Here is a 22,060-nt window from a genome sequence, read left to right on the forward strand (position 1 = left end):
CATCAACACTTCTCCAGCCTGAACAACCCTGATTCCAAGTCAACTCCTTGCACGGTAGCAGCAACTGGAGTAGCAAGCCTGGTGAGAGGCATCAGTCCCTCCATGATGAACAGCTAGTGTAAGGAGAGTGGTTTCCCTTTTGTTTCCACCCCCAAACCTCTGGCATTTGACTAAGTTTCCCCACTTTCACTCCCTTAGGGGTGCCCACCCCTTTCTGGAGGTATTGTTGATGAACAAAGGGTTATCTGCCCAGTAGATTCCCCTTTGAAGTCCAAGAGACTTAAAATCACGCCCTTTTACAGTGTGCCTTATCTGAGTCTTCCTGACCTAAATAAATTTTGAGCCATGGATTTGCTAGAGGAGGCAATTTCCCTGGCTTGCTGATTCTTTAACAGAGTGCAACAGTTAGTGGGGAAGGTGGGATTGGGCCGTTCTCCATCTTCACTCAGTCTTCAACAGGTAAAGGTCTTTCCTTTGTGAGCACCGGTTCAAAGCTCCTTGGATATCTTCGAGGTGTGGCAGAGGGTGAGGAAGACAATGTGCGTGGACCCAAACCACTGAATATTCTAAGTTGAGGATGAAAAGTCGCAAGTGCGCGCAAACAGTTGGCTAGGGTAGAGAAGCGGTCTCTGGCAAACCGCTGCCGGGAGGGGATGTTTTCCCGCTTTTCCCGCGGGAGCGCAGGGGCCGGCTCTGGCATCTGGCGGGCACTTGGGTCCGAGGGGTAGGAATGCTCGCCCACGCCCGGGGGTCCAGCGGAGCCGAGGACTGGCGGGGCCCTGCTTGCCAGGCAACTTTTGTGACTCATTCGCCCCTCTGGCCTTTCTCCTGCTTTTGTGGGATGGGATGTTCAAGACAGACATCGTAAAGTTTCTGCACCCCAACTCCTCGGCGCGATGTCCCCGCACACGTCCCGGGCCTGGGAACTTCCCGCGGCAGCTTCTCACGCACGCAGCCCAGACCCCGCTGCAGGCGCCGCCTCTGCCCCGCGCGCGCCCCTGCCCCCTCCCCAGCTCCGCAGCCCGAGAGCCCGGATGTTGGATTCCATCCCTGTGCCTGGTCCTTCATTTCCATAAAAGGGCAGCGCTCAGAAGGGCCGAGATTGCGGCCGCCGCCTCCCCCCGCGGCGCTCCCCCGAGGCGCGCGCCGTCCCGGCCCCGCCAGAGCGCGCGCCGCCCCCGCGGGAGCGCGGCCGGCCGAGAACAGAGAGGAGGGGGCGGAGGCCGGCCGGCTGCGGGCGGTGCTGCGGGGCGGGGGCCGGGGCGGGGAGAGGGGGTGGGGCGGGGGCCGCGGCGGGTGCCGGGACTGCTTTAGCGGCGGCGGGAGGCTTCGCTTTCCACAGAGCAGCGACGCGGGCGCCGCCGGCCTCGTCTGTTGCCGCGGGTGCCGGGCGAGAGGAGCACGGTGAGGGACGCGGCGGGAGGAGCGGGGCGCGGAGGGCGCGGCGCGGTCACCCGGGGCGCGGACGAGCGGGCCCGGGCGCAGCGGCGGCAGGTGAAGGCGTCCGAGTCCGCTAGGCGGGCGCTGCGGGTGGAGGCCGGGGACTTTGGGTGCTGCCTCGCCCGCGCCCCGGCGCCTTCGGGTGTGCGCGCGTAGACGCGGCTCCTCCGCCTTCTCCCTCGCCGCGGCCGGCGCAGCGGAGTCAGTGGGGTTTGTCTTCCTTTGGGGGAGTGACGCTGACGAGAGCCATTTCCTCCGCGCTCGCAGGAAGGAGCCATGGCTCTGGACGGGATAAGGATGCCAGATGGCTGCTACGCGGACGGAACGTGGGAACTGAGCGTCCATGTCACGGATTTGAACCGTGATGTCACCCTGAGAGTGACTGGAGAGGTGCACATCGGAGGGGTGATGCTGAAGTTGGTGGAGAAACTCGGTGAGTTGCACCCCAGATACCTCCAATAAAGACTTCCCAGCATGAGAGGAGGGGGTGGGGAGGAAAGGCGGCGGGGGGAGGGGTGGAATTGGGAGTTCCTAGCGCCCGGCGTGTGCTGTGCTTAAAATGCGAAATTTGTTAGTATTAGGGCGCATAGACCTGCTCCGCTTTGCGTCCTGTTTTGTTATTTCGAGTCTGCGTAAAGTAGTGAGTGATTCTAGCCTACCACATACTTAACTGCGGATTCCCGGGACGACTTGTTGAAAGCTACGAGGTGAAAGCTGCGACTGTGATATTAGGCTGTGTCACCACGTCTTACCCTCCTTGAACCTGGGTTGATACCGGTGCTTAGGGGGAGACTGTGCGAACTGCGTCGGTCATGAAGTTTCTGTAGCCGGACTACGTGATGGAGTGCCCTGAAATGTTCCACTCATCCGTTCTTGCGAGGGGTGGGGCAGTGCTTGACAAACTTGGTATCTATATTGAGTTGGAAGTAAGCTATTTCGAGCATTTAGTTTTATATTAAACCCGTGAAAGAACTTAGTTTTTTTTAAAAATAAGACTTTATTAAACTAATTTGAGGTCGACAGAATTTCAGTACACATAATAGTCGATTGATTCTGACTCCGATTGGAAGGGCGACCACACAGGATATTTGAGAAAACTTGGCCCTACGCATTTCGTGACCAGTCAGACCATTTTCACCGGGCCAAATCAACTGACTAGATAAGATGGGTGATTTTATCGGGAGAGCTTTTATCAAAGGACTGCCTTCCTGGGCTGTGGTGCTTGCTGCTGTGTCTAATGAAGTTGTGCTAAGTTGTGTAGTGGGGTGTCATTTTAGACAGGCTTGGTTGGTTTTGATCAGCATTCATGCTTCGGGTCATCCTGGAAATGTAAGGGATATTCGTTTCTCAGGAAATGTATTTCTTATACAGGGGGAGGGGGCTGTATTTTTACCATATAAATTAAATGAAATAGTCTGATACACTTTCGGAAGTTAGACTGAGTTCATTTAGGTGAACCTGTGTTATGCCCCTGCAGGGAATTTAATTATTGAAGGACCAAAGAGGAACTCATTGCAGGGGGGTCTTCTCCTCTACAAAGTCCATTGTTTGACTCTAGGGACAGCCCAAGAAAGAGCCTCCAAGGAGCCTTCTGAGAATTGGATTTTGCTGGTTTAACTAAGTAACTGTCAGCTTACAGTTTTTATTTGATTCAAGTAAATCAATCACTGTTGGCAAAATATTTCCTAACATTTTTTTGCCCAGCTCCACTTGAGGATGAAAACTATCCAGTATGGTTACATTTTGACAAGGAAGCAGTCGTTTCTATCAGATTTCCTGATGTGTGACAGACAGACCTTAGTAATACATTGTACTTTTAAATTTAGCTAATTTTTGTTCTTGTTATTGTATTATATGTAGCTCAGACTGGCCTGGAACTTGCAGTGTAGACCAGGCTGGCCTCTGAGTTTTGAGATTAAAAGGGTTCCCTACCTATGCTCAGAGCCCAGCTCTACATTGTGATTTTTAAAAATCATGCAGTAAAGGATCTGTTAAAGGTGACTTAGATGAGTTGAAGTTCTCAAAAAAAAGGCTTTAATGAATAAATAATGATTTCTACTATATTTACATCACTTTGACTTATGATATCACAATTATAAATAGAATTGTAGGAGATGAGCTGTTTGTAGACAGGATTGAGGTTATTTTTGAGTAACTATAATCTTAATAAATAATGCTGACGCCGATTAATTATATAGAGAAAAACCTAAAAGGAGCAGCTGGAAACTTTTTTACCTTTCTTCAGCTGAACCAGGACTGATTCCTCTGTGTTTCAAGTTCCAAATAGGAGATATTTTTCAGCAAACTTTTGAAAGGTACATAGAGTAGGGCCATTTTAAAATGTCCACAAATCGGGCCAGTCAAATTAGAAAAGAATTTGTGGCTTATCAGGTTTGTCTTAAGTGGGAATGGGCTGCCATCTGAAGTCCTGCATGGTTATCACTGAGGTATTAATGGGCAGACTCAGTGGCTGCTTGTCCACAGTGGCTAAGTAGATCAAAGCAGCCTACAGAGTCTAGATAAGAGATGGAGTCATTGTAGCCATGACAGGGGACAGCGTCTGGTGTCTTCAGATTGCACTGCAGTATTGGGCATGTAGCAAAAGCAGACTATGTGGCCATGGACTAGTTAATGACGATATACTGCAGGCAACTTTAACCTGTATCTTCAGGCTTGCACTGCCTATCTGATAGTCTTTTCATGCTCATTGGAGAGTATATGATCACCAAAGGTTTTATAATTCAAAGCTATCTCCCCCACACAGTATTCATGGCACCCCTTGATTCCCTGGAGTTAATAGATCCCTGGATGAACCTTCCCTTTGATGCGCTCAGTGTGGAAACTCTGGGAAGAGGGTACTTGGCTGTCATTAGGTCCTCAAGAATGCATGTGTACAAAAGAGGGAGCAACCATATAGTAGGGTTTATTGTGCAGCTACAATGTTCCTCTGAGAACAGACGGAGACAAAAGGGTAAATAATGCTCCCTTAGTGATACCTTTGTATTGGGTTTCAGTGTTTCTTAAAGAACATTTGCATTCAATAAAACTAGGGCTCTTTTTATACCTTTTCATTCGTCTAGGGTGGCAGTTTCAGACACATCAGGAGATTTCTGTTTTAATCACCGATTATGTATTTGGCCAATAGAGCTCATGTTGTTAACATTAATAAAAAAAAGAACATTTGCATTTCAGAGAATGTTATTGAAACCTGATTCTTCAATTATCTGCAGAGTCTCTCACATCTTAGTATAGAGGACATTTGTCATTCTGCTTTGGACATTTAAGAGAAAACAAGGAGTATGTTGTGATAGGATGTGGGTGGGCTGTAGGGACTTAAGACTTTTATCATGATTGTACACCTCAGTGTATGTGAAAAATTGTTTTCTTCATCCCTTTAAAAGGCCATAATGAATGCTTTAACTATTACTACAATTGTTATTAAAATTAACATTTTAGATGTGCATAGTTTAAATACTTTTCATTGTGTATGTTATAAATTGTACTGTGTTGTATGAGGACATTTTCATGCAGGTGTATGACATGTGTTGAGCGAATGCTGGTTTGTTTTGAAGCAGCATCTCATTACTCACTGTGTAGCCAAGGCTGACCTTGAATCTAGCCTCCCTCGCGTGAGGCTCCTTCTAAACGCTGCAGTGACTGTCACGTGTAGTGTGGGTTTTTTTCTTTTTCAAGAGACTGGCATGTATAGGGTGGGGTTTTTTGTTTTGGTTTGTTTTTTTCAAGACAGGGTTTCTCTATGTAGCCCTGGTTGTCTTGGAACTCACTCTGTAGACCAGGCTGACCTCAAACTCTCAAGCTCTGTCTACCTTTTCCTCACCTGTGCTGGGATTAAAGGCATGTGTTACCATGCCTGGCTCTTTTTTTTTTTTTAAAGAAAAAACAATTATCAAAGATAAGGATTATGAAAATAAGATAAAAGAGGATACAATTTAATAATTATATCTAAAAATAAATTCTAAAAGGAGGCTTAATTGGATAGGATTCTTCTGGAGATCCCTGGAAAAACAGTGACAGCCCCAGACCTGTGGGAGTCTGCAATCCAGTCAGCACTGGGTTCTGAGGACCAAAGGGATGCTTAACTGAGGGATGCTTAACTGGGTTGGTTTCTTCCTTTTTTCTAGGTACTCTGAGCTAACGGTTGCCAGAGTTTTTGTTCACTGAATTTTAGGGTTACTTTACAAAAGTCTTTTTAGAGCCAGGCAGTGGTGGCACATGCCTTTGGTCCTAGAACTTCGGAAGAAGAGACAGGAGTGTTTCAGTGAGTTCGAGGCCAGCCTGGTCTACAAAGCAAAATCCAGGACAGCCAGGGTTACACAGGGAAAACCTGTCTTGAAAAACAAAAACAACGATCTTTTTAGACAATTCTAAAAGTACTTCTTCAGTGGTGAGTAAGGAGTTTATAATATTGTGGAGCTACTGAATGGATGGTCCAACAGCCAGCTTGTGAGCTGGAAAGAAGGAGTTGGCTTACAAGACTGATTTCTTCTGAGTCTGAAGTTAAGTCACATCAGATATAGATCAAAAACTCAAGTTTCAAGATTCAGGTATAACAAAGAAGAAATGAATGGAGTTGACTTAAAAAAATTTTGAAGATTGCTGGGCCTGGTTGTCTGTCACACGCCCTTAATCCCAGCACTTGGGAGACAGAGGCAAGTGGGTAGGTCTCTGAGTTTGAATCCAGCCTGGTCTACACAGTGATTTCAAAGCCAGCCAAGGTTAGGACTTGGTCTCAAAAAGGGGGGTGTAGGGAGAGTCCCATTATCCAATTAAATTGTTAAATTAGCTTGCATGATCTAAAATAAAGTTATTAGTAAAGTTATTTATGAATTACTCAAAGTGATTTCTTTCTTTTTCTTTTTTATTTTATTTTTATTAATTTTTTTTTTTTTTTTTTTTTTACAAAACCTTGTTTTTTACAGGGTTTCTCTGTAGCTTTGGAGCCTGTCCTGGAACTAGCTCTGTAGACCAGGGTGGCCTAGAATTCACAGAGATCTGCCTGCCTCTGCCTCCCCAAGTGCTGGCAGTAAAGGCACGTGTGCCACCACCACCCAGCTCTAAGGCATGTTTTAAGTCTTTGGGTGGGTGGGAGGAGCAGTTGGGATATCAATAAAGTAAACTGAACCCTAGATATATATCTGATAGCCCCTATACTCGGTGTTTCTGTACCGTGACTGATCCGTAGGAATTCAGTATTGGATTTTATGTTTCTTTGAAAACTTGCAAGTTCTTTGGGCAAGACAAATGATTCACAGTAGGCAAAGGACCTGCCTGCTGCCAAGCGTGACAACCACAACCTGAGGTCACTCTCTGGAGCTCGGGTGATAACTGACTCCTACAGATTGTCCTTTGAACTTCGCACTTGCACTGTGGCATGCATGTACCCCAAAACAAAATATTAAGAATTTTTTTTTTATTTTAAGCTCCTTAAGAATAGAGGACAGTATAAATTTTATTATACTCTGTAAAAACCTCAATAAAGTATGAGCTATTTTGTTGGGTGTATTCCGTGGTGTTTGTTTCCTTAAAAAAAAATAAGTACAGGATCTAGGTTGACCCAGCCTTTGCCTTCCCAAGTGTTGGGATTAAAGGTGGTGCCTTCGCCGAGGTTTTCTTTCCCTCTGCCGTGTTTTATGCCCCAGTTTTCTACAAAGTTAAACAGTCTATTAGATTCCAGGTAGGGGCAAAGGCTGGACTTGGTTTTTCTTTAGTTATTTACAAAAGACCTTGTTAGAAAAGTCTTTGTCACTTAAAAGAAAACAATGCAACTTTTGACTTTAGTCTTTGGCTCATCTTTAAAAAACTTCAAGGGCTCGGTGAGGACTTTTGATCTCCAACTCTGTCCCCTTGTCATTTGATTTCATTGCTGGAAAACACAGCTTCTAGGGCTGGTGGAGCCTGTTGTTGCCCTTATAACCTCTGGTCTTTTAAGTACTCAAGCACATACTGCTTAAAAATGAACGCTTCATTAGAGTACATTTTATCAAATTCAGGAAATATAATATTGATTTAAGACTGTCATCTGTTATAAATCCATATTCAAATACGTTTAGATTTTACTTGTTCCAGTAGCATTGATTGTAGCCAAATTGGCCTCTTATTCTTTAATACACCAAATGCCGAAGTGCAGAGTTGAAAGAGCATGTGCAGTTGAGATGCACATAGAACAGGGTTTCTGGACTTCAGCCTGTTAAGACGCCTCTTTACTTTGCAGAGCAAAGGCTTCATGTGGGACTCGGTATTTTCGTAAGTTCCCTTTCGCAGACTGTATCTTTACATTCAGTTTAACTCTCAGATTATTATTAGGCAGTTGGGGGAGGTTTTTATCTTAATATTCTTTTTGTGGTGGGTTCTCCTTATTTATGCTCAGACTGGCCCACAATTCCTGGGTTTAAATGATCACCTTGCCTTGAATTCCCAACTGTAAGAATTATCATGAGTAGCACCCAGCAGTGTTAATAAAATTCTCAGACATCATTGGCTATAGATTACCCCGAATACCAGCTGTCCTCAGATTGTTTTAGATGCTAACCAATGCACAGATCAGTAGGAAAAGAATGTGTTGTCTGTTTGCCAGAAAATCTGATTTCAACATCTGACCTTGCCACTTCCCGATTTGTGTGATCCGTGAGTAACCAATCCAACCTTCTGTGTGGGTCTTGACTTCTTTAAAATGGAAAAACCAAAGTTCTTAAGCCAGGCATGGTGGTCCATGCCTGTAAGCTTAGGAGATGAAGTCCAGAGTTGGCTACATAAAAAACTGCAAGCCAGTTTGGGCTCCACGAGACCCTGTCTCAAAAAAGTCAACAAGGTCAGTGACACACCTCAGCAGGTAAAGACCCGCTGCCTAGCCCCATGATCTGAGTTTAGTTCTCGGGACTTAGATGGTAGGAGAAAACTGAGTCTTAAAAGCTGTTCTCTGACCTACACACACACACACACACGCATACGCATGCACGCACTCACGCACACACACACTAAGGGAGCATACATACACATACATGCTCAAGAATAGATGTAATAAAAAATTGAAAAGACAAATTCTCATAGGTTTTGTTGAGACTTAACTAGGTTATTAAACATTGAAGTGCTTTATAAAAGCTACTACTATTATAAAAATACAATGAGTATATTTTGTCCACATTGAAAGTCTCTGGGTATATACTGTTGGTGGAGGAAGGGTATCTAAAGTACGGTGTAAAATACTTAGTTTCATATTTGTGAGAGGAGAATTGTATACCTCAAAAGGAGTTTAGTTTGGGATTACTGTGTGTTCTCATATCCTAAGCTACAAGAAAAATAGCTACCATTCTACTCTTCCCTGCACTTTGAAACACACACCTGCCTCTGTAATGTAACAAAGAGCTATTTAACCACTGTTTTCCGAAGATTTCTGAAAATGTAATTGAACAATAAGTGGATGATGGTATTTCAGGGATTTGAAAAATTTATAGGCAGCGGTAAATTAATTCCCTACTTAATCTGTTTTATAAGAGTGGTGCTTTATATTCATTTATAATAAAGGAATGAAGTAAAATTATTTCTTGGCACATGAAAACAGCCTATTCAGAACTCATGAAAGTACTTTGAGGGAAAAAAGCTAATGTATTCAGATTCCTTGTTTATTTTGATGCTGAGATTCAAAACCACGGCCTCACAGATGCTAACTAAGCAACCACTCTGCCACTGGGCCAGACCTTTAGTCATGGATACAGGATTTTTATTTAATAATTTTGTGAAAATGTTAATATCAAAGTATATTAATGCCTTATCTGAAGTAAATAGTCTGCAAGTTGTTTTTAAATAATCCTTTTATCTTTTTAAGCTTTTTTAAATTTATTGCATATAAGTGTTTTGGCTTTGGGTGTACACCGTGTACATGCCTGGATCTCCTGGAGCTGGAGTTAGGGATGGCTGGGAACTGAACCCTGGTCAGCACTCATCTCTCCAGCATTTCCTTCTTAGATTCATAGTTTGATATCAGAGTTACTGTGTTAGACTGTAATCACTGCGTACCAGCACTTTTTCATACTCTTGCTGGTTTTGTTTGTTCTTGATAGTGTCTCCTGCAACAAAGTGGCCTAGAGCTCTTGGGTAGCTGAGGATGACCTTGGACATTCGATCCTACTTCCTCCCAAGTCTGGGTACCCAGCTAATGTAGTACTAGCAATCAGATGCAGGTCTTCTGCATAGGAGACAATCACTTTACCAATTAAGTTACATTTCTAGCCCTACCATGCTTCTTAACATTCAAGCTTTGCCGGGTATAATTTACATAAAGCAAAAATAGTCCTTGAATGTAATGTTCTGTGTTTAACAAATTCATAGTCATGTTCAACTGCCATAATCAGTAAATAGAAATAGGTATTCCTCCATAGTCAGCCTACTCCTCAATCTGAGGTCCTTAAACCATTGCTGGGTTGCCTTTTCTGGGGAGCCCTGTAAATGGAACATACTGATGTATCTCATTGAACCTGGTTTTTTGATACAGTTTGGCCCTTTGAATTTGAACATGTCAATAGTTTTTATTGTGGAATGGATGTGTACTATAGTGTGTGGGGTGTGTGTGTGTGTGTGTGTGTGTGTGTGTGTTATGTAGGGGATGGTTAGAGACAGGGTTTCTCTATGTAGTCCTAGCTGTCCTAGAGCTCTCTAGACCAGGCTGGTCTCAAGGCTGGCCTCGAACTCAGAGGTCCACCCACTTCTGCTTGCCAAGTGCTGGGATTAAAGATGTGTGTCACCACCAACCAGCTTGGATATGCACTATAGTTTTATCAGTAATTGAAGCCATTGGAGCTGTTCACAATTTTTGGAGTTTGTGAATAGGGTTGCCATAAACGTGTGTGGACATAGTTTCCATTTCTCTTTGGTGAGGAGTGGTGTTGCTGGGCTTTGTCCCAAGTCCTTTGTGCATTGTCAGCCTTGTGGGAGAGCTTGGTTGGTCCCAGTGTGCCTCAGCTCACAGCAGCCAGGGCTTGCTGTATCTGCTGTCATGCTAACTGTTCTCATAACTAATTTTGCTTTTGGGTCGGGTGTCTGGAATGAGTAATGGCATTGGTGTGCTTTTCAAAGTGCTTATTTGCTGCTGTGTATTAGTAAATGAAGCTGACTGGCCTTCCTGGCCCAGAGATTCCGGACCCCCCCCCCACACACACACACACAGTGCTAGGATGACAAGCACACACTACTTTGCCTTTTTAATTGAGTGCTTGCATTGCAAGCGTTTTACTGATTGAACTGTCTTCCCAGTCCATTTTTATTTTGATTGTGTTTTAATTTTCTAAAGCTTTCCTTTATCTTAAGTATATATGTATGTATCTGTGTGTATGTGCATGTGTAAATGCAGGTGCCTGCAGAGGATGTCTGGCTTGTTGTAGGCAGTTGTGGGCCACTTGGCGTGGGTGCTGGGAACGGCTCTTGAGTCCTCTGCAAGAGCTACCATCTGGATGCTGAAAATCAAACCCTGTACCTCTGGAAGAGCAACTGTTGCTCTTAAAACTCAGCCTTCTCTGCAACCTCCTTACTGAGATTATTTTACATCAGTGTTTCACTCATCTCCCAGGTTGGCCTGGCGCTATGTAGCCCAGGTTGGCCTGGTGTTGGCGCTCACTATGTAGCCCAGGTTGGCCTGGTGTTGGCGCTCACTATGTAGCCCAGGTTGGCCTGGTGTTGGCGCTCACTGTGTAGCCCAGGTTGGCCTGGTGTTGGCGCTCACTATGTAGCCCAGGTTGGCTTTGGATTCATGGAAACCCTCCCACCTTGGCTCTTTGAGTGCTGGGTTTACAGGTGTTAGGGTCACACCCTGTGGCGGGTTTAGTGCTGGGTTTACAGGTGTTAGGGTCACACCCTGTGGCGGATTTAGTGCTGGGTTTACAGGTGTTAGGGTCACACCCTGTGGCGGATTTAGTGCTGGGTTTACAGGTGTTAGGGTCACACCCTGTGGCGGATTTAGTGCTGGGTTTACAGATGTTAGGGTCACACCCTGTGGCGGATTTAGTGCTGGGTTTACAGATGTTAGGGTCACACCCTGTGGCAGGTTTAGTGCTGGGTTTACAGATGTTAGGGTCACACCCTGTGGCGGATTTAGTGCTGGGTTTACAGATGTTAGGGTCACACCCTGTGGCAGGTTTAGTGCTGGGTTTACAGATGTTAGGGTCACACCCTGTGGCGGATTTAGTGCTGGGTTTACAGGTGTTAGGGTCACACCCTGTGGCGGGTTTAGTGCTGGGTTTACAGGTGTTAGGGTCACACCCTGTGGCGGGTTTAGCTTTTAGACTTGTCTTCTGTCTAGGTACATGAGGACAATCCTGGATGACCTCAAATTTTGCTAGGTTACCTATCTGAAAACACGAGCAGGACCATCTCTAAATTTATCATCTTCTCTCAGCTCTGTAGCTTATATTATGTTGTAATTTTAAAATACACCAGGTGTTTTAAAGGTTGATATTTTGAAGCATCCATATCTTTTTCATAATAGAACACCCGGGGTTATTAGTAAAACGCCAATAAGGTGCTGGGTTATTGATTGTAGTGCCTTTATTGGGTAAGTGCCTTCTGGTGTAGTGTTCCTTAATGTAATTTTGGGGTTCTGAGTTAAAAATTTTATAAGCCTTAAAATTAAAAATAACTTGAAAAAGGCAAGTGATTGCTGTATCAGTTTTAAAAAACTTTAGACAGTGTGGTGCTAAATTCTGTTGCCCTGGAAGCTACCTGTGCCAGGATCCTGACTGTGCCGTAGACTAGCTGTGTGATGCCGGGCTGTACCCCTCATCCACGGCCTTGCTAGTAGAGTGTCGACTACATCAGCAGACACGTGGGGAGTGTTAGAATATCTGGTGACGATGAGAAGCGCCATCACATTACAGAACATCAGTGGTTTATACAGCTGTACCTCGAGCTGAGCTAGGGAAATCATCGTATTTTGTAACCAATTAAAGAGTTAGTCTTTTATGAAGTTAAGACAGCTAGTACTCATTTATTCTCTGTCATATTAGAACTATATTGAGCTTTACTGTACTACCTTGTATTATTAGTAGTAATATTATGAAGAGTTAAGTATGATTTATAAGCACTAAATTTTATGCTTCAAACATGTACTGTATTGGCATAAGTGTATTTATATAAATTTAGTATTCTTCTTAGACTTGTCTCTTCTTTTTTTGCTAGCAGTTAAGAATTTAGTTTAAGTGGGGTGGCGGTAGCACACACCTTAGTGAAATTAACTCACTTTTTGCCATCATTCCACTTTCACTTATGGGGAAAGATGGTCTTTGCATTGTAATTACTAAAATGTAGCAAAATGGGTGCGAGTGGAATAGAGGAATGGTACTGGAGACCCTGGCTAGAATATAGGAAAGGCTTTCTAGAGGACCATGGCCTGGAAGCTCAGATCTGAATGTCTTAGAATCTGTTACTATTTTCTTCTGAGAGAGGTTTAAAATGTCAAAGCTGCGTAACGTATTCTTATAAATAACCTTTTGAGATAGTTAATGCCTTTGACCACTTTTAAAAGGACAAATGTCATTAATTCTTGTGTGAGTTGACTATTATCTAGTATATATACTCTAGTGGCACACCTTGAAAATTTGTAGGGTATTTACTTTGCATGTAGTCAGAGTCCTGGCTTCTAGGAACTAAGCCAGGTTGAACAAATTAGCAGTAAGCCTTCAATTTTGGGTAGAAAGTTACCCACCCTTTGGAAGTGATAATTGTGTAGTGTCTACTATGTGTACTCTGTAGTTGCATGGTTTAATTTGATCTGAGAAACTTTTATTTATTTATTTATTATGTATACAGTATACAATATTCTGTCTGTGTGTATGTCTGCAGACCCGAAGAGGGCAGCAGACCTCATTACAGATGGTTGTGAGCCACCATGTGGTTGCCGAGAATTGAACTCATGACCTTTGGAAGAGCAGGCAATGCTCTTAACCACTGAGCCATCTCTCCAGCTCCCTGATCTGAGAAACTTATCAACCATTTTGAGCTAGTATATAGTAATAAGTAGAAATAAAGAAATTAGATAAATGGAAATCAATGGGCATAATTTTGTTTTTGTACTTCAAAAAATTATTTGTGTCTTGGTTTTTGTTGTTTGGCTTTATTTGCTTTTAGATAGGGTTTTGCCATATATGGGACTAGCCCAGAATTCACTATATTGTCCAAGCTGGTGTTTTATTTGCTTTTTGTTTTTTGTTTGTTTTTTTTTTCAAGACAGGGTTTCTCTGTAGCTTTGGAGCCTGTCCTGGAACTAGCTCTTGTAGACCAGGCTGGCCTCGAACTCGTAGAGATCTGCCTGCCTCTGCCTCCCGAGTGCTAGGATTAAAGGTGTGTGCCACCACCGCCCAGCCAAGTTGGTGTTTTAGTTACATAAGTTTTTGTTGCATGATAAAGCACTGTGACCAAAAACAGCCTGAGAAAGAAAGGGTTTATTTGAACGTACAGTTCCACATCACATTCTATCACTGAGGGAAAGTGAGGGAAGTCAGGAGCTGAAGCAGAAGCCCATGGCTTACTCAGTTTACCTTGTTTTTTCTTCTGTGCATTGGTATTTAGCCTGCATGTTTGAGGGCACTGGAGCTCCTGGGAGCTGGAGTTACAGACAGTTGTGACCTGCCATATGGGTGCTGAGAATTAAGCTAGTGCTCTTAACTAACTACTTAGCAATCACTCCAGCCCCATAGAATACTTTTCCTTCCCTCCCTCCCCCCCTCCTTCCTTCCTTTCTTCGTCTGTATCTCACTATGTAGCCTTGCCTGTCCTGAAACTCACTACGAGGCTGGCCTTGAACTCATAGAGATCCACCTGCTTCTGCTGGTATTTCAGTCTACTTTTTTATAGCACAAGTACCCCGGGGTGACACCAACCACCATAGGCAGTGCCCTCCCACAATAATCAGTAATTAAGAAAATGCTTGCCGGTTGTGGTGGCGCACACCGGTAGGATTTGCTGAAGGAGGCAGAGGCAGGAGGATCACGAGTTCGAGGCCAGCCTGGGCTACACATTTAGGGGTCTGGAGAGATGGCTCAGTGGTTAAGAGCACTGACTGCTCTTCCAGAGGTCCCGAGTTCAATTCCCAGCAACCACATGGTGGCTCACAACCATCTGTAATGAGATCTGGCGTTCTCTTCTGGCGTGTGGGCATACATGGAGGCAGAATGTTGTATACATAATAAATAAATAAATCTTAAAAAAAAAATGCTCCACACACTTGCCCACAGGCCAGTCTAATGGAGACATTTTCTCAATTTTGGTTCTGTAACTCTAGTTTGTGTTAAGTTTGGGAAGCATGGGGCAGGGGGAGGGGAGGAGCGAAACGACAGACTGACAACCAAGGCAGCTGGCCTCCAACTTGTAATTTGAAGTGCCAGAATTACAAGTATATGCCACAAGTACATTCCTAACTTTTGTTTTGAAGAGTGAATTCCAAATTTTTGTTAGTTATGTAGAAGAAATAATAATTAGTCTGTGTTTATTTATTTATTAGAAGTTTATTTTTCTGTTCATTTATCATAATAAATGTCCAGAATTGTGTGTCTTTAGCAAGATCTAGTCCTCGCAGTTCCAGTGACTGAGAAGTCCCAGCCAGCCTAATCTCTTTCCTCTTGGAGGGAGGGGCTCCCAGCTTGGTCCTGACTTCTGGGGTTACCAGTACCACCAGCAGAGCTGCCCTCTGCCCTGATTTCTTCCCTGAAGCCTGTTTCCAGATGCTGCCGCCTTGCGGAGCAGGGTTTCCACATGTAGTGTGAAGGAATCCAAATCCTCATTCCATAGCAGTTTCAGAGTATTTCCTGTCAGCGGACACTGTCCCCATCAGTTAACCCCAAGCCTTATTGTAAACTAATAATGTCTTTAGCCCTAATTGGATGCCACGCTTTAGCTGAAATGTGTGGTCAGTTTGAGTGGTGTGTAAACTTTGAAACACTTTATGTTTCTGTCAGTAAGTTGACATTTTAAAGGTATGACGTAGATTTTGCTTTGCCATCAGTGCACACTTCGTTACTGTGACTTAAATTGCACCGGTTGCCCAACAACACAGCTCACATTTTCCTAACTTCTACTTGAACTGTGACTGTTACATGGCATACAGTTTGTACCACTGGGTCTTTAGTCGTGATAACTGAGTGATGTCAGTCATGATACTTCTTCATGTTCTCTGTGATTGGCTCTGTTCACTCAGAGGCAACAGATGTGTGCTTGTGTTGCCTCTTGTCTCCAGGTGATAAACTTCTGTGATATAAGAATGGATAACTGAAAGAGAAAATTGATTAATGAAGATAAAAGTACAATGAGTAGCGATAGGGAGGCATTGGATGTGTGGTTCGATCCCAGCGCAACTGGAGCTATTGCAGAGGGAGCTCATCCTGGGCACCTGGGAGACTTGGGTGCAGCCAGTGGACTTGGTGAAGACAGAACTTACTGACAGTGTAGCAGGGTGAAGATGCCCCTGGGTCTCACAAAGCAATGTATATATAAGATGATCTCAGAAGTACTTGCTGATCCTGTTCCCCCTTGCCCTTCCCTGACTACTGGAGAGAGCCCAGGACCTCTTGCTGCTAAGCAAGCACACCTCCACTGACCTTCAGTTCTGTAGAAATGGTTTATTTTAGCAGGTTGTCACTTAAGTTGTGCAGGCATACCTTGAATCTGTGACCCTTCTGCCTCCAAGAGGCTGTGATCTCCAGTGTTTGGGGTGGAGCTAGGAATGTTGAGGCATGTGAAGTAGGCAGTGTTAGAAGGGAGAGTAAGGGAGAGATAGCAGCTGCTGAAGTACCTACCCTGTCATACTTGGACAGAAACAAAGACCGGAGAGGAGCGTCAAGAGAGCAATCAGGTTTCAAACAGGAATGACAGGTTAATATGTGTATTACACAGTGCACATAGTCTACCTTTTGCCAGGTGAGGTGGATATAGATCGGGGTCAATATTATCCAGTATTTGCATATTTCAGTGGTAATTCTTTTCATTTTAATTGTTAAATAGCAACACTATGTGCTAGATGAAGTTTCAGCAAAGTCCATGAGTTAAAGGTCTTTTTTTTTTTTTTTTTTTTTTCCGAGATAGGATTTCTCTGTAGCTTTGGAGCCTGTCCTGGAGCTAGCTCTTGTAGACCAGGCTGGTCTCGAACTCACAGAGATCTACCTGCCTCCTGAGTGCTGGGATTAAAGGCGTGCGCCACCGCCCGGCTTTTGTATTTGTTTTTTAAGGCATCCTTATTTTAATTTTTCATACTGTTTTTGGTACATTCATAGAACTGTATTATAAGAACTTAAGTTCTAGAGATATACTGTTGAATTTTGTTCCAAATATTTTTCCTTCTAGAACAAGATTACTTTAGGAATTTGAGTTCTTTCAAGAATATAGTTACTGATGAGCCGTCATAAGGGAAAGGAGTGACCTGGAAGATACCTATTTATTTTTAATATTACATATACTATATAAGTATATATTACTAAATACATACCCATGAAGCCTAGTTTCTGATATTAAAGACAGAAGTGGCTGCACCTAGCTCTGTGTGAGGGTGTGTTGTTGGCTACCCTGTCTCAGTGCGGGGACCCATTTGAGCCTGTGCAGTGCTGCCACCATCTCTGAGAGCTCATGTGTACATCAGCTCTACTGTGTCCGTTTCCCTGGAGTCATCTACCACCTCTGACTCTTTTAAATTTATTTATTTTTTTAAAAAAGAAAACAAACTATCTTTTTTCATTTTACATACCAATCCCAGTTTCCTCTCCTTCCCCTCCTCCCATTCCTGCCACCTATCCCCCAACTCCCCATCCATTCCTCAGAGAGGGTAAGGCACATTGCTTTGGGGAAGGTCCAGTTTCCTCCCTACTATATCTAGGCTGAGCAAGGGATCCATCCAAAGAGAATAGGTTCCCTAAAAGCCACTACAAGCAGTAGGGATAAATCCTGGTGCCACTATCAGTGGCCCCAGTCTTCCCCAGCCATACAACTGTCACCCACATTCAGGGGGTCTAGTTTGGTCCTATGTTGGTTCCTTCCCTGTCCAGCTGGACTTGGTGAGCTCCCATTAGCTCAGGTAGACTGTTTCAGTGGGTGTCCCCATTATGGTCTTGACCATTTTGCTCATATTCTTACTCCTCCCACTCTTCAGCTGGACTTTGGGAGCAGAACCCATTGTTCCGCTGTGGGTCTCTGCCTCTGTTTCCATCAGTTGTTGGATGAAGGTTCTATTGTGAGATTTAAGATATTTGTCAATCTGACTACAGGGCAAAGCCAGTTCAGGCATCCTCTAGGTGCCCCTCAACCGAAGAATGGATAAAGAAAATGTGGCACATTTACTCATTGGGGTTCTACTCAGCATTAAAAAACAGTGACATCTTGAAAAACATCCTGAGTGAGGTAACCCAGAACCAGAAAGATGAACATGGTATGTACTCACTTATAAGTGGATATTAGCTGTAAAGCAAAGGACATTAAGCCTATGGTTCATGATCCTAAAGAATCTAAATAACAAGGTGAACCCTAAGAAAAACATAGATAGATACACCTAGAAAGGGAAAATAGACAAGATTGCCTGACAATTGGGAGCATGGGGGTGGGGAGAAGAACAGAGGGTTGAAAGGGAAAGAGGACGGGAGAAGGGGTAGGGGGAGGTGAACATGAGGGAACCGGATACTTGAGATGGAGGAAGGACAGAGATGAGAACAAGGAAAGATATTTTGATTGAGGGAGCCATCATGGGGCTAGCAAGAAACCTGACTCTAGAGAAATTCCCAGGAATCCACAAGGATGATCCCAGCTAAGACCCTAAGCACTGGAGGAGAGAATACCTGTACTGGCCACCTCTGACTTAAAAAAATCTTCCTACCTCCCCCTCTGTATGGATCCCTGCGCCCTGAGAGGAGGGCTTTGATGAAAACATCCAAAGTCTCTTGCCCTCTGCACCTTGGTGTAGTTGTGGGTCTCTGTTAGTCCCTTCTACAGCAAGAAGTGAGAATCAGGGCTGAGCAAAGCTCTGATCAGGGGTATAGCAGTAGGTCATTATGTGTCGTTTTATTGCTTGTTCCTTTAGCAAAACAATAGTAGTAGGTTTTCCCCTAAGCCTATGACCTATTTTTCTCATATTTACTGGCAGGTATGTGTTCTTTATGAAGGAGTGAGCCTTAAATCCACTCACGAGGTGGTTGGTTACTCCCATATTTCTGCCACTATTGCACCAGTAGATCTTTTTTTTTATTTGGGGTGGTTTGGTTGTTATGCTGTTGATTTGAGACAACCCTGTCTGTCCTAGAACTCACTATGTAGACCAGGCTGCCCCTGTCTCCTAAGGCCGGCATTGAAGTTGTACGTCATCATGCCTGGCTAGCACTGGTGTTTTACAGGTTAAGAACTTCTTTTCTCTGATGTCCCGCCTCTCTTCTTTCTCACTCTTGAATGGCACTGTTTTCTGTTGGAAGTGTTCAGACGCATCAGTCAATCTGAGAGTTTTGTGGTCCTGTACTCCCTCTAGCTGTTCTCTCTCATCATCTACAGTAAATATCAGCGAGGCTGGTTGGCAGGTCCCAAGAAACTCCAGTTCCCCAAACTCCAAGGGCAGTGCATATGTCCAGAAATGCCAGTCTTGGCCCAATTCAAACTGTGCTCTAGAAGGTTTTTTGGTGGCTAGATAGAGGCCAGCATTCCTCAGGAACTTATGAAACAGGTTCCTGTCACCCAAAAGGAGTCACTTCCGTTACCTCTGGCAGAAGGGACATATATGGCTCTTCATTGACATGTATCTTTGATGCCTATCAACATATCAAAGTCAGTGCTAGTGACCAGGCTCTCTTAGTCCCTACTCACAAGGACGTGGGCTTTGGGGAATTAGAGTTTCCTTTAGACCTGATATTTCAGCCTTTTGTTGTCGATAAAGGATAATCTCTGACTGTTTCACAGCTGGAGAGGGCCCAGAAAGGCTGGGATGCTGGTCAAAGGTGGTGAGGGGGAGGAGAGTCAGCTAATGGCAGGAGACACGGAAATTCCATCAGAAGCATCTGGACCAAGTGTGAAGAAACAAGGTGCAAATCACATTGGCCAGACTGGTTCACACCGGTTTTCATCATGATTTGGGCTTACTGGTAGGCTCTGCAGTTGATTCCTGGATGTTGTCTTTTGACATATATATTTATATGGATAGAAAGTCTTAGCATGATCTTTAATCTGCACTGAAATCCTCTTTGTAGAATAAGCAGTTAACAGCTGGAATAGGCTCACACCCTTGAGCCATAGCAAAACAAAGCCTGAAAAGTTACCAACATAGTAGAAGCATAAACATTCATTTGTAATAAGAATTTCTCAGCAGGGAAGAAGACAAAGGGGAAGAGCTTGGAGTACCCAAAAGATGGCTCTCTGGTAAAAGCATGCCCTATCCTGAGGGCTGGCTGTAGAGAGAGCAGACAGGTGTTTTCAGCACAATGAGAAGCACTTTTAAGTCTGTTTAGAAAACAACCCAAGAAAATGTAAACTTTTGAGCCTGCAGCTATCATAGTAGCCAGTGCTTTTGTTACCAAGACCAGATTAACAGTCTCTCAGAACTCCATTAATTAATGTTAAAACTTGGATTTTTGAAGACTTAATGCCATATGTATAATCTTTAAATTTCAGTTTTTTACACACCTTAAATCACTTCCAAAGACCTTTACAACTTACATAAACCTTCTTTCTTCCATCTGGAGACATCCAGTCATTTACCATACTGAGCGCAATCTTTGAAAAGCAAGTTCTTTTATATAAAGCAGTAATAAAATAGCAACAGCTTGGTAGCTTGATTTGTCTTTTCTAGAAACCTGTTTTGTGAGTCCCCCTTTCTCAGTGAGAAGCCTGTCAGCGAGGTAAACCTCCTTCTCCCTGACTCACGCTTCTGACATGCGTTGGCTCTTAGACTTGTCTGTGACGGTGCTTGTCAGTCAGTGTGCCATTCTCAGGCTCTCCTGGATGTGAGAGCGGATGGGATTGGCTGCTGCCATAGGGAACCAGTTGTGGGATGCTCCATCCACTCAGCTACAGTAACGTGTGGTGACTTTTCCTTCTGAAAACCCAAACTAAAGGGCTCCTTGGACCTGCCATCCCTTTCCTGTCACCTGTGGCTCTGCCCTCGCCCAGCCATCAGCATTCAGTTCGTTTCTGGGCTCCTGTTTACTTTGCACCCTCTTGGTGAACACTATTATAGTCTATTATTATGAAGCACAGTCCCCCTGCTTGAAACCAGTTCCAGACCTATTTTGACATAGTTGATATAAGGTTGGTGGTAGGAGATACTCACCTTTATTTCCACACCCCCAACCAAAACCCAAAACAAATATAGACCTCAGCCCACAGACGAAATAACTCTGGTTCGCAGATGGATCTAGGCATCAGTATTTTTAAAAATTGCTTAAACTTAAAAGCAATTTTTTAAAAATGCTACTTAGACAATTATAATACTGACCAGACTGAAAGTCACTAAATCGCTTATCTCATGCACACAGTAAAACCTGGACAACTTTCTACAGCAAACAAGGCTCCGGCTGCCAGGAGTCTGTGCCTGCTGACAACAGCCGTCTGGTCATCCATCTCCTTCAGGTGCCACAGTTTTGTTTCATCCAGCACCACCATCTCTAGCATTGGAACAGTGCCTTTTGGCACACAGGTTAAGAGATGCTTGTTAATGTATCGTTTGACGGATGCTGGTTGATATTCTGTAGCAATGGTGATGAATACTGTAGACTAGGCTGGTAGCCTGTTGTCCTTAAGAGTGCCTGGAGGTGCTGGGGATGGCTCTGTGATCATGGGAATCCACAGAAAGGTGCATCCTTGATTTTGTAAATTGTCTCTGGAGCTCCGCAGATGCTGTAGTGCACACTCCTGTAATACCAGTGTGTCCACTGTTTCAATATATGCTCCAGGCTACACAATTCCCCTTCTATCCACCTTCCAACACCATTTTTCTTTTTGGTGTGTGTGTGTGTGTGTGTGTGTGTGTGTGTGTGTGCTCGTGTACACATACACACATGTACATGTGCGTGCATGCATACATATATGTACCAGAAGTCGATGTCACTGTGTGTGTGCATGTGCACTTGTGCCCTCATGCTGGATGCTGCATGCATGCCAGACACAATGTCAAGTGTCTTCTATCAACTTCTTTTTTCTTTGAAACAAATTTCTGTTCTGGATAGTTTTATGCCCATTTGACACAAGCTATAGTCATCAGAGAGGAGGGAGCCTCAGTTGAGAAAGTGCCTCTATAATTTCAGGCTGCAGGCAAGCCTCTAGAACATTTTTTTTAATTGGTGATTGATGGAGGAGGGCCCTGGGTTCTGTAAGAAAGCAGACTGAGCAAAGCCATGGGAAACAAGCCAGTAATCAGCACCCTCCATCGCCTCTGTATCAGCTCCTGCCTCCAGGATCCCATCTTTTTTTAGTTCCTGTCCTGAGTTCCTTTGGTGATGGACTATGGATGTGGAAGTGTAAGCCAAATAAGCCCTTTCCTCCCCAGCTTGATTTTGGTCATGGTGTTTCATCATAGCAATAGTAACCCAAACTAAGACAGTCTCTCTATGTAGCCCTAGCTACTCTGGAATGGAATTCTCTATGTAGATTTCCTGCCTCTGCC

The 22,060-nt window shown here is 44.1% G+C and overlaps 1 protein-coding gene across 6 annotated transcripts in view; it reads left to right on the forward strand.

The window, feature by feature from the left end:
- Positions 1 to 1,265: 1,265 nt before the first annotated feature.
- The window catches only part of Fermt2 (FERM domain containing kindlin 2), a 75,792-nt gene continuing 54,997 nt past the window's right edge, over positions 1,266 to 22,060 (forward strand). For all 6 annotated transcript variants that reach the window (XM_075950213.1, XM_075950215.1, XM_075950216.1 and 3 more), the window contains exons 1-2: positions 1,266 to 1,404; positions 1,708 to 1,873. In XM_075950213.1, coding sequence (XP_075806328.1) covers positions 1,717 to 1,873 — 157 coding nt within the window. In that variant the 5' untranslated portion in view covers positions 1,266 to 1,404; positions 1,708 to 1,716. The remainder of the gene's footprint in view (positions 1,405 to 1,707; positions 1,874 to 22,060) is intronic.

The sequence above is a fragment of the Microtus pennsylvanicus genome, chromosome 15 (assembly GCF_037038515.1).
Source record: "Microtus pennsylvanicus isolate mMicPen1 chromosome 15, mMicPen1.hap1, whole genome shotgun sequence".
NCBI classification, from domain to species: domain Eukaryota; kingdom Metazoa; phylum Chordata; class Mammalia; order Rodentia; family Cricetidae; genus Microtus; species Microtus pennsylvanicus.